Here is a 13,817-nt window from a genome sequence, read left to right on the forward strand (position 1 = left end):
AAAATGTTTTAAAACGATTAAGTAATTTAATGAACTGTAGAGAGTGTGCACCAAAAATGAAATTTCTGTTATTTTTTATTCCAAACCTGTATGATTTTCTTTCTTCTGTCAAACAAAAAAACAGATGTTAGACAGGATGCTCACCCAGCTTTTCTTCATTCAATGAAAGTCAATGGTGATCAGAATTCCTGTAGAGAACAGATTATTTTTTTTTGCTTTGCAACTTTCCCTATCTCCAACAAGGCATTTCCAAAGATAAACTTCAGATACTGGATTAATCTGTGCGGCCAAGAAAATTATCTCCACCAAAAGCCAGAAATATATCTGAACAGAAGTGCATTTCATATCAGATTAATGTTGTGATTATTAATTAATATCTTTTGGAACATAGATGAAATATACATTAAATCTAATATGGTTTTCATCGAGTAGCATTTGGATGAATGAAAACCAGCAGGATGTAATCCTCCAAACCACAACTTAAAAACATCCCCTGTTTAGGGAAATACATCTAACAAATCATAGTGAGCATTTCAGAAACATGCTGCAGGCGTCGCTAGCCTGCCTCTATTCAAGTCCAGGGGCCCGGGGCAGTTCTGCTGAGGGCATCTCCGGATCACTGACCCTTCATGCTAATGGACATCATTCAGACAGTCTCTCATGAATCACACTGCAATTCACTGAATCATCAAGGCAAGTTCAAAGCAGTGAGGGATTTAAATGAGAATTGAGGAACTCCCACAAACCATTGCATAAAGATAAACAATTTACTTGTAATTTGTGATATTTTGATGTCCTGTTTCATTAGGCAGGGCCAAAGTTTCACTCTGGTTTTTTAATTGATGCGACCAATATGTCGGCTAACAGGCAAACGCGAGTCGGCCGACTCGTTGAGGTGTGTTATTTTCTTTAATGATAAATTAATTCAAAAGCAGTTTATCAGGTTTTCATCAGGCAAAAAATTAGAAAGCACAAGATTTTGTATCAGGTTATTATGTTAAATGTAACGGTAGAAGACGAGTATATAGTAAAATTTAAATTAAGTTAATAAAGTTAAACTCAAGTTTAAGCTCTGAAATGACTAACTGGACATAAATGAATAAAAATAACAAAAATAAAAACATCAAACAAATTAAAACATAGCCTACTGTAAAAATAAAAGCTAAAATATTAATTAAAAATCCTACCTGAAAATGACAATTCAGAAGTCAATATCACTTCATGATTTAGACAAAACTGTCTTTTTTTTAGCAACCGAGCAAGTTACCAATATAAAATATTATTGATTTATTGTTGTGGTGAATTTTGAAAGAGGAGACTCTGAATCAAAGCAAGTTGAAAGGCCGGCCCTGACCCCGACTCAGTCGGCCTATGAATCGGGCACACAGCAGACTGCTAATATTGCGTTTTTTTCCTGTGTTTCCTCAGTGCCACGACTGCCCTCCACGTTTACCAGCCAAACACCAGGAGGCCTGTGCTGAAACAGCAAGAACCATGAGGCACAACACTGTAAAAGATAAAAGCCAAGCAGCTGACTTCACACAAGCTGCTAAATCAACACCAGAACACGACCACGCTCTGCTCTGTGTGTAATATGAACATCAAACCATGCTGTAATAGGAGTCTTCTTTTCCCTTCTTAAAGTTTCATCAAGACAGGGAGGAAAAGTGAAGGCATAAATTGTTCAAAATTTTTCTGCTTTTAATGCAAACAATTCATCAGTGCATGTTTTTTACATATTAAATAGTTTTCACAATTTTTCATGAAAATGGAACAGCTTTCTCCGCCTCTGAAATTATCTTTATTTTTGCTGACATCATCAAATCCTCTTGGGACACTTTTAACACTTTATTCATAATGGTTCAAATCTTTTCCAGTTCTCTGATTTTCTTGCTTTTCTTATGTTGTTTTACACAGAAATATGCCACATTAAAGAGGCAAAATGGATGCAAACACGGTTAGGCTTAAAACATTTTAAGAGCTCTTTAGAAACTTAATTCATTTTATTAAATTAAACACATGGGGAAACAATTTTAAAAGGAGGGTTGTCAACACTTCCTGATTTCTGTCATAGGCTACTTGTGACTAATGGATTGGTCCAGTTTAACAAGTCATTCAGTTAATATTCATCATTCATTCATACATTTTAGCATGAGCAAATTAGCAATTATTAATCCAAAAAGTAAACAAAATGGTTCATACATTAATCGAAATAAATATCGGAGAGTTCATTTTCTCCCTCGAATAGCCTGAATTCACAACAAAACATCACATGGATGTTTAAAAAGAACTGTCATGACACTGCCATCTAGTGGATGAAAGCTGCTAACATATACACTTAAGTTACAATCACAATATAATCTCTCTGTATATACAAATATATAAAAATACTTGTACAGCTAATAAAGTCATTTGTAAAGTTTAAAAAAAAAACCACAATTGGATGTTTTCTGACCTCTGTAATTAGGGACCGAGGTGATTAAACTATTGACCATCTCAGTGAGCAACTGACAGTCACTGCAAGAACATTCTCCTAATAGCAACTCACATATTCCTTACACTCAAAGGCACAATGGTGAATCTGTAATTGATATTGGCACAGAAAGATAGCTTAAAAATGAACAAAAAATTGTGTAGAGATAATATATATATATATATATATATATATATATATATATATGCGTCATATGATGAGAACTATTACTTATACAATGATAGTGTCAAAAAAATTGCTTCAACCAGTGAGGAAGGCCGATGCATATTAGGTGAACTTAAGTCGTCCCTATTCCAACAAGAAGTGCTATCAAGAAGGCCAGGTTTCCCAACAAAAACACCATAAGCAGGACTATTTCAGGTTTCATCTAACAAAAATAAAACAAATATATTACTTTAAAACATGAAACATCACCTTTTATTTACAGTATGTAGTCTACTGAATGATCTATATGATGAGACTTAAAGTTGGACTTACCGATCCAAAGCTGCAAATTTCAGAATCTAAAATAAAATGACAAGGGTGAAATAAACCTTTAATGCATTGGATTGTTTACATTTTCAGATAATCATTTCCAAAAGCGTAATTCCTAGAAAAAGTGGAAATAATAATATACAAACATAAATATACACTACTGTTCAAAAGTTTGGGATCAGTAAGATTGAGTTGGGTTTTTTTTTTATTAAAAAAATTACTATTCAGTAAGGATACAATACATAAAAGTTATCAAAAGTGGCAGTAAAAATATTTATAAAGTTACAAAATTTCAAGATTTCTGTTGTCAAATAAATTCTGTTCTTTTGAACTTTCTATTCATCAAACAATTTCACTGTTTTTAACATTGCTAATAATAAGTAATGTTTCTTGAGGAGTAAATCATCATATTAGAATGATTTCTGAAGGATCATGTGACACTGAAGACTGGAGTAATGAATGAAAATTCAGCTTTGCATCACAGGAATAAATTACATTTTAAAACTATACTAAAATAGAAAACAATTATTTAAAATTGTAATAATATTTCACAATATTTTTGTTTTTACTGTAATTTTGATCAAATAAATGCAATTTACCAACCCTAAACTTTTAAAAGGTAAAGTAGTGTATAAAATAAATAAATAAAAAGGGTGTTATGCTTCTTTCAAATTACAGCATTGTTATTTTCAAGTAACTTTCCCAGTGCGAATGCAGCATTACCTTTTTTCCTGGCGCGGAAGTTAAGATCTTGAAGAATGTATATCAGAGCCTCCCAGGTAATAAAACCTCCCATAACTTTCAACATCCATCCATCCGTCTTATATTCTTCAAACAGTTCCAGACCAGTGAAAATTGCAGCAACTGTCACACAATAAAAACAGATATTGTTTTTTATCTGAGGAAATGGAAGATATTGATTAAGGTAATAAAGTTGTGGCCATACCTGCAAGGACTTTGATAGCTAAAGCAGTAAAGGAATGGGCCCAGTTGAAAATAAACCTCCTGCAAAGAAAACCATCAGATTAACAATAATGCGTGACTCATGCCTTTCCATGTCCTATATCTGCATTAGAGAAGAGAAGTCTCCCACCGCTCATGCTGCGGCTCACAGCGGAAAGCAGCGACTATGGGCTGAATCAGACTGAGGACCATCACTATACAGCCCAGGACAGGATGAGCTCCCTACACACACAGATCACAGTGTGTCAGAACAAAACACGGATATATCTATATATTTATATGGATATATCTCATATACTATAACTGTGTGGAAGTGTTTTCACAGCATGTTTTTACTGCCAATTATTCAAATTTAATGTCATTTCATTTACTGAAGTGTCTGTCATCATGTTGTGGTGTTCCTGTTTTTTAAGCAACTAGCCACAAAATCATACTGTATATATTCCACTATTCCTATAACAATTTGGCTCAGCAGCAAATCAGCATATTAGAATGATTTCTGAAGGATCATGTGACCCTGAAGACTGCTGAAAATTCAGCTTTGCACTACAGAAATAAATTACATTTGAAAATATATTAATATAGAAAATAGTTTTAATATTTCACAATTTTTTACTGTTTTTTTAAAAAAATCAAATAAACACAGTTCTTGTTGAGCATAAGACACTTCTTTCAAAAACATTTAAAAAACATTTAAACGTGTGTGTGTGTGTGTGTGTCATTCACCCCAGCCCAATCCTGCGCATACGAAAACACCAGTATAAATGCAATGGCTGTGGCTATGACTGACAGGACCATCAGAGACACGTGGGCCTGTGGAACAACAAATAAATCATATTTAGTTATTTTCAATCATTTAGTTATGTTTTTAAAAGCATTACATAATGCAATCAAACCAGTCTTTGTACATTCAAAATGAAAATGTATTCAAATAGATGAATCAGATGTTTTAAACGTACATTAGCTAGATTTATTTTAGAGTGCTGATATAGAGTGCCGAAGTTATCACGTCACTTTGTAGGCGAAAACGCGAAATTGAGTTAGCATTTTAGCCCTTCAGTTCCCTCGCTCTAAAGTCTATGGGATTTTTGAATGGGTTTTTGCTAAATCACCTGAAATAAGGTCTGTGGTGAACAAAGCCTCTAAATATTTTCACGTTTTGATCTATGACATAAAACTCACCAGCTAGAACCTGCTTGTGGTTTTTTAAACTTTATTGAGCCTGCTTGTGTTTTTATTAAAGTTTATATGGGCTTCAAAATGTATACATTTTGGATTAACTTGTAAAGATTATCTTGATAGACAAAACGGGTCACAACTCTTTGTTGAACATAGATCTTATTTTTTGCGATTTTCCAAAAGTCAAAGTGGGGAAAATGCATAGCTTTTCGATCGAGGGAACCCATGTGCCACTAGCATCCGAGTTGTCCTACAAAGTGACGTCATCACTTCGGCACTCTATTATGCTGAACGCAAGTTACTCGATATTATCTTTGCATTTATAGATCTGTTGTATAAAAGTTATATCGCTGTAAACCGTTAAGCGTTATATAATGCAATAAAAGATTGTTAATGGAAAGTGATGTTCACACACCATAACTTGCTTCTTATCTTATCTTGCTTGCAATAACTGCACACATACGTATTACTGCAAAGCATTTATCAAAGAATTTTTCCCACTGTCATGCTGATGAAACAGATATGTCAACATGACATGTAATTCACTTTACAAATGGGATGACGAGTTAGATAAAGGGGCCCGCATGGCTTTGTTTAGCTTCTTTTTTGGCATGTATAGTCTAAACAGAAAACAATGAAAACCGGATCCAGTTGACATTAACGCTTTTCAACTTTCTTTAGTAATGTTGCTGTTTGAGTATGAAAAAGGTCTGCACAAAGCACAGTCACCTATTCTCTACATCAGTGCACACTGATTCTGAACTCTCTGAAACGCCTCAATTGTAGTCTTGAGTTTTCTCCTGGGAACGTACAAGTCACACAAAACAAGGGGCGAGGCCTGGTCGAGTTTTAATAGTACCGTGTTGAAACTCACTGTTATGATAAGGGGGATGACATTTCTGAAACATGCTAGATGTGGTTGACCAATCAGAGAACACTGCTCCAACAATTTACACCAAAAACAAAATCAAGACTTTGAAAAAGTACATAATATGTCCCCTTTAAGCATAAATGCCCTTGCAAAACTTGCGTCTGAAATTTTCGCACGTTAAAAAATAAATACGAACTCACGTTATATCAATGACGCTTGCACACTGCCTCCAAAACTTTCATTCGTCAAAAAAAAAATCTAATCGGGTTTGATTTGACGTTTTTCGCATCCGTAGCAAGCAGTTTGAATGGTGTTTTGACAAGTCAATGCCACCGAATCACGAATACGAAAAAACGCATACAAAAATTTCGGACTCAGTGTGCAATGGCCTTAAAGGAGTAGTTCAATTTAATAAAAACTTTTGGTGATAATTTACTCACCCCCATGTCATCCAAGACATCCATGTCATTCTTTCTTCAGTCGAAAAGAAATGAAGGTTTTTGATGAAAACATTCCAGGATTTTCTCCATATAATGGACTTCATTGGGAACCAAACAGTTCAAGGTCCAAATGAGAGTTTCAGTGCAGCTTCAAAGGGCTTTAAACGACACCAGACGACGAATAAGGGTCTTATCTAGGACCCTTCAAATCATGACTCGAAAAAAAGATGTTCATTTTGATGAACGAGTTTGAACAGGAGAGTCACAGAACAGAGCAAGGCGAGCATTTGAGCTCATAAAACTTAAACTTTGTTATTTATTTCTTAAATGACCGATCGTTTCACTAGATAAGACCCTTATTCATTGTCTGGTATCGATTAAAGCCATTTGAAGCTGCACTGAAACTGTCTTTTGGACCTTGATTCGTTTGGTTCCCATTGAAGTCCATTATATGGAGAAAATCCTGGAATGTTTTCATCAAAAAACTTCATTCCACTTTTCGACTAAAGAAAGAAAGACATGGACATCTTGGATGACATGGGGGTGAGTAAATTATCAGGAAAAGTTTTTTTTTTAAAGTGCAATGCCAAGGTCATGGGTTTGATTCCCAGGGAATGCGTGAGCTTAAAAAAATGTATAGCTTGAATGCAGTTGGATAAAAGCCAAATGTATTCGCCTAAATCCACATGCGATTTGAATTATGGGTAAAATGTGAACAAGAGAAGCAAAATTATTATTTTCTTTACACACTGACAGCTGTACTTCTCTGTTTTTTGCCTCTTGGCATTGTTGATGATTGTGTACAGTCAACCCGGTCTCATCCCAAGACGTCATATAACTGACGTTTTGGGACGTCTTTTTACCATACGTCAATATTCGCCTTTTTAGGGCCCCCTTAAACGTCGGTAGATGAGGTTATGGGATCCTAACTCTACCCCAGACCTAAACCTAACCCTAAACCTAACCCGTCACCTAACTGACGTTAAAGGTAAAGCGTCAGTTGTATGACGGCCCGGGATCGCCATCTACCGACGTTTAAGGGGGCCCTAAAAAGGCGGATATTGACGTATGGTCAAAATACGTCCCAAAACGTCAGTTATATGACTTTTTGGGATGAGACTGTGTTAGTACAGTAGGTGATTAATATGGCAACCAATGTAGAAGCAGATCAAACAGATAAAGACTCACCAGAAACCAGAAATCTTTCCCGCCTAAACATTGGCCCTTGGCAACTCCCTTTAAATAGCGTGCTATCATCATCCCCATACTGCCCGTGGTCATCCAGGCGATTAACATCAGGGCACCTGAACCAGATCAGTAGCATTAGGACCACAGAAACACTGATGTGAGGCTCTAATCTGGATCCAATGGCAGCGTTTCATGATGTACTCACCGTGGGCTTTAACGATTGCTGGGAATTCTTCACTGTTTGCGGTGACCACGGATGGATTCAGCAAATCAGCCTTGGTGCTACTGACATATTTGGTTGTGTGGAACTGAATGTTACCTAGAAATTAAGGTAATTCTTCAGTGAAAGGACATAAGATACTTTCATCTTTCTCTCCATTATGCTGTTTCAAACCACTGGCTTTTTTTCTCCCAGAAAACACAAAAGAAGATGTTTATGCCACCCTTGTGCATACAATGAAAGCACACGCTGACTAGAGACAGTCAAGCTCAAAAAGTACAATACGATTAGCATAAAAGTGTCTTGTGCACCAGTCTTCTGTGAGGAATGTTTGTTATTCACTGAAAATCTTACCTTGCGTAAATTGCAAATTTTGCTAAATATCTTGATTTGTGTTTCATGGAAGAACAAAAGTCCTTCAAGTTTGAAACAGCATGAGGGCGAATTTAGGATGACAATCTTCATATTTCTGTGACTATCGCTTTTGGTATTTTAAAGCAGAATGAAAGCATTACATTAGTGTTGTTATTGTTTTAAAATAACCTTTAAAAAATCATTTTCCTTCCTTTAAAGCTGAACTAAAATAAAATATAAATATTAGATGAAAAATTAAATTAGAAATGTTACATTGGCAACCCAAATCAGAGCTAAAATTACTCAACTGAAACTAAAATAAATAAAATAAAAGGATTGAGGTCCAATTCTCACTATTAACTAACTATTACCAATGACTTTTGCAGCTTATTAATAGTAGTTGTAACGTTTAGGTATTGGGATGTAGAAAAAGTGTACTTTTCATTAATATGTGCTTTATAATTACTAATAAACAGCCAATATACAAGTAATATGCATGCTAATAAGCAAATAATAGTGAAAATTGGCCAAAGTAACATTTAAAAAAAACTAATAAAATTACGAAAGCACATAACATTATTAAAAATCTAAAATTGAAAATGAAAGAAAATATAAAATAAAAGTGAAAAGATGAATAAATACTATAATTGTATAGAATTATACTAAAATAACATTGAATTAACTTTGGCAGTTTTTGTTCAAATCTTTGATTTTACACAACATATAGATTTTAAATCAGGCTCGATAAACTCCTGACCTGGATTTGAGGGTCCGGAAACAATCATGAGGTAGTACTGGCTAGTGGACGTTGCTCTACTTCCTGTGCTAATGGCATTACGAGAAGTAAAAGAACAATTGATATTTCCATTCGTCAATGCTGTCTTGATATTGGTCACATTCCCCTGTAAATCATGCAGAATATGTATGTGAGTGATGATGTTTTATGAAACAACAGTTAGAAATGGTGGCACACTATAGAGGAATGGAAGCGAACCTTACCAGTGAGAGAATATTTGGAGGCGCTCTTCCTGTGGAATAAGCACGTTGCACTTGAAGGAAGCCGCTGCTGTCCTTACCACAGATGTAGATGTCATCATTGCCCTGGAAATACAAACAAAACACTCCTTAAACCCATATGAACATAATGTTGTCTCATTGTTCCTGTAAAAATAAAATCTCACATGGGTTTTGCTGATGTTTGATGAGAATTACACAATAATGAGTCAGTGCTGACAGAGGTAGTCCTCCAGAAAAGATTCAGCAGATGCATCTCATGTTTCAGGTGAAATATAAAATGTCTGACATGGTGACATGTTTACAGTTAACACCCATCCCTCCCAAAGTTCAACACGTTCTATTTAAATGAAGTAGAAAAAGTCTGCAGATTACTTTTGGGCGTGCTGATATCTCATGAGCAAGTATAAGAGTATGTACCATGTTCTGGTCATCTGAAAACCCAATGGCGACATATCCATCGGCCTGGCCAAACATTTCAATGGTCCTTTCAGATTGGTCGGATGATGTCTGAACTGCCATGAAGTGACAGCCTGTGCTGGTAGTTGGGTCACAGTTGCTAGGCTGACTGAAGCAGACTTTGGTTTTCCCACAATCAGGGTTTGATGGGACCTGAAATGAACAGAGCAATTTGTGCTGAACATAAGACAACATACGAGAACAGATCGGCATATATCTAGATTTCATGTTTTTGTAGGAGTAAAACTTACAGTCGGAGCCACAGTTGGAGCTACAGTCGCAGTTGTTCCTGTACCATTATACACAACAGCAGAGCTCTTGACACCAACCCAAAAGATTTGTTTACTACTAACAAATGTTGCTCTGGGGAAAAAAATCAATTAAAAACCACACCAAGTAATACCATCGTACAAACTATAAATCAATACATTTAATGACACATGAAAATGTATACCTGAACTCTATATTGCCAAGCTGTCCAGATATAGGGGCCGTCCAATTAGCTTGCACTGAAGTCTTTCCAGAGCTATTTGTGTGAGAAACTGCTCTATTCTGAATAATATAATATAATAAATGTCAATGCTGTTATTTAAAAAACAAAACAAAAACATCAATGTCATTCCATACTACACTCAAAAAAATATGTTGGCTTTAATTATTATTTTAATTTTTTTATAATTTAATTTCTTCTCTCTTAATTCAACCATGTGCAAACCATGCTAGGACCTAACAAGCTAGTTTCGGTTAATCATGTAATCCAACACAAACGGATTAAGTACATTTAAATTGTGCATAAAGTTCACTTTTGAAAAAACTTTTGCGGATAATTTACTCACCCCCATGTCATCCAAGATGTTCATGTCTTTCTTTCTTCAGTCAAAAAGAAATTAAGGTTTTTGATGAAAACACTCCAGGATTTTCTCCATATAATGGACTTCAATGGGAACCAAACGGTTCAAGGTCCAAATGAGAGTTTCAGTGCAGCTTCAAAGGGCTTTAAACGACACCAGACGAGGAATAAGGGTCTTATCATGTGAAACGATCGCTCATTTAAAAAAAAAAAATTAAAAAGTTTAAGTTTTATAAGCACAAATGCTCGCCTTGCTCTGTTCTGTTCGTGACTCTCCTGTTTAAACTCATTCATCATAATGAACAAATCTTTTTCACGTCATGACTCGAAGGGTCCTAGATAAGACCCTTATTCATCGTCTGGTGTCGTTTAAAGCCCTTTGAAACTGCACTGAAACTTTCATTTGGACCTTGAACCGTTTGGTTCCCAATTAAGTCCATTATATGGAGAAAATCCTGGAATGTTTTCATCAAAAACCTTAATTTCTTTTCGACTGAAGAAAGAAAGACGTGGATATCTTGGATAACATGGGGGTGAGTAAATTATCAGCAAAAGGTTTTTTTAAAAGTGCAAAATGGCAGTTGGCTCGGACTATACAGTCACCCTCTGGATGTAAGAATTTTTTACTTAACATAAATAGTTTGTGTTTAGACAACGCATTGGGATTTTGTACTGTTAAGTTGAGACATAAATACATAGAGCTTAATAGAAAAAAAAACATTTCAAGTCAAAAAAGACATTTATTATAAGCAAGCCTAATTCATTTTTTGAGTGTAGTTTATGATTATTAGTAATGGAAGCAAGAAATGTAATGAAAATATATTGTAGAAAAACTCACAGCCACGCTATCGCAGATGAGGCCCTGTGCTGCGCTGTCCGTCACAGTAAAATTGCCAATGGGATTATTCGATCCAACTAGATTTGCTTGTAACATAAACCCTTTAAAATCTCCTGATTGTGCTTTTAAAGATACTGAAAAGGAAGAAACAGTTCAGTCAGAGGAATTTCCTGAGATATACAGACAAACCCTGGACTAGCATAAATAAACTGATTTATGACTATGATATGATGATCATGGTTTTTTTTCCTGATTATTAGTGATTTAACATAGTCCATGTAAAAACCTGAGGCAGTCATTAATTGAATAGTATAGTATTGTGTAGTATGGTATTATTATAGTATGCACTGTGAATGCATTGGGCGATTAAACTTATATTGCATATTTATATTATTTAATAGTAGGCTATATCTAGCCTAAAATATACAGTACAACAATTAATAGTAGTTAATTTTTAAAAGTTAGGTTAAAGGGACCATGCATTCCAAACCTAAGTCTTTTGTTCATCTTCAGAATACAAATGAAGATCTTGATAAAATCTGAGAGCTTTCTGTCCCTCCACTATGACCCTTCAAAAAGTTCTAATCCAAAAAACGAATCCATATAACGGATGACTATTAATATGGATTAGCAAATTGACTCATTAAATCATTTATTACATCGCATATCAATAATCGCAATATGACATTTTCCCCAAATCGTGCAGCCCTAGGTCAATAGGGATATGCATTGCCAATTAAGTTCCTTCATGTCTATAACATATTTGCGGTAGCCTATAAGCCTTCAAAAGGTTTTTTAGCACACATATGAATCCCCCAAAAGCTGTACAAGCTTGTAAATGTAAATGATTGTGTCCTACAAAACACATCAGCCTCACCTGTGATTTCATCTCCCTCTTTAAAGGTGGTCTTGTCAGCAGTAACGTTGAACGGAGGATCGCTGGTCTGAGCGTTATTAGACGACCCGTGAACAGGCATCAAAGATCCACACGATCCGTTGACCTGTCCATTAGGAAAACACTGCACGATCCCAACACACGCCAGGAGAATATACAGGAACATCTGAGGAGATTTAAAAACTCACTATAAGTAATAAAGTCCTCGTCGAGAGTAATAAACACCGACGGGGAAGAGAAGAGAGAAATAAAAAAAAAATGGATAAAAACAACAAACTTCCGAAAAATTGGTGGGCACAGGGTATTGTTGACTTTGTTTTGGCTGAAATCATGTGTGTGTGTGTGCTAGCGGTCAAAACTCCAGCCACTTCTTCTCTGCAAATAGTGTAAAGTCATTGTGGGCAGGGCTTTACCTGGATAGGTAAACGCTGATGTAATGCAACAGTGGGCGATCATGAGATCCTGAGTTTCTCGTGAACTCACTTAAATAAATCTACAATTCATGTTGTTTACTGCCTCAATATAGCTGTGGGTTTCAATGGGGGCATTTTTGTCCTTATAAGGTCCGAGTGTACGTGTTAAATACATTAAATTTTCGATGGGGTGAAATGATAAAATTCCAATACAAATACACACTTGTGCCAATGCAGTTGGCATTAAGACAGGCAAAATGATCAGAAAAACAAAACTGAAAAAGATAAAAATGTCCAATGTCATAACACAAGGGTTAAGACTGTTAATCATGATTACTCTTAACAAAGAAAATAAAATAAGTTACTAGATTGCTTTCTTAAGTTCTCCAGATGCATAATTTGTCTAGTCTCCAACTGTCTGAAGAATACATAGTAAACAAAAAAATGTCAATAATTTTTTTGTTGTTGTTGATTTGCTGACAATTGACAGGTTTGTTTGCTGAGGCTGCACAATGTACTAAAAAATGCATATGAATATATTTTTCTTCAGAGCAAAAAGAATAAAGAAAACTCCATTCATTAAATTGAAGTATTTATGTTTTATATAGGCTATGTTATGTATTTATGTTATACATGATATCAATTAATGTTATTTCCCAGTTGGGATTCACTGTTCCATAGTATGGATCTTGTGTTGTAATGATGCAATATAATGCAGCATTTTTGACAGAAATAATAAAACTGATAAAAGAGGGAAAACAATTTGAGAAATTGTATTAATTTATGTACTCAATGCCCAATTTCACCACAAAACAAAGTTATTTTTTCTCATGAAGATTGACATTTATACATTTCAAACTCCTAAAAGTTGAATGAATTATTATTTATTCTTCAGTAATGCCCAATTTCACCACAAATCAAGTTCATTTTTCTTGTGAAGTTGGACATTCATACATTTCAAACTCCTAAAAGTTGAATGAATTATTATTTATTCTTTAGTATCGTTCTATAAAGTGATCACTCCTCTTTTCTGTATGTCCTTTCCATTAAACATAGCACAAGTTTAACAGCAATAATATAACAGATGCTATTGTAATTGACAAAAATCACCAGTGAAATTGCATTACTTTTTTTTTATATAGTTGCAGTGTTTTTAAAACGACTA

The 13,817-nt window shown here is 34.9% G+C and overlaps 1 protein-coding gene across 1 annotated transcript; it reads right to left on the reverse strand.

The window, feature by feature from the left end:
* Positions 1 to 1,680: 1,680 nt before the first annotated feature.
* On the reverse strand, positions 1,681 to 12,608 carry LOC120478515 (ferric reductase 1). Its single transcript, XM_089125659.1, has 15 exons — positions 12,222 to 12,608; positions 11,345 to 11,478; positions 10,111 to 10,208; positions 9,908 to 10,019; positions 9,618 to 9,809; positions 9,183 to 9,284; positions 8,941 to 9,085; positions 7,815 to 7,928; positions 7,610 to 7,725; positions 4,658 to 4,744; positions 4,062 to 4,153; positions 3,915 to 3,973; positions 3,692 to 3,832; positions 2,972 to 2,997; positions 1,681 to 2,861 (listed from the first exon to the last, which is right to left on the reverse strand). The coding sequence occupies exons 1-15, from the start codon at positions 12,403 to 12,405 to the stop codon at positions 2,772 to 2,774; spliced, it is 1,692 nt and encodes a 563-aa protein (XP_088981785.1). The 5' UTR covers positions 12,406 to 12,608; the 3' UTR covers positions 1,681 to 2,771.
* Positions 12,609 to 13,817: the final 1,209 nt, after the last annotated feature.

Source organism: Pimephales promelas, chromosome 22, assembly GCF_988280905.1.
Source record: "Pimephales promelas chromosome 22, fPimPro1.hap1.1, whole genome shotgun sequence".
Classification (NCBI taxonomy): domain Eukaryota; kingdom Metazoa; phylum Chordata; class Actinopteri; order Cypriniformes; family Leuciscidae; genus Pimephales; species Pimephales promelas.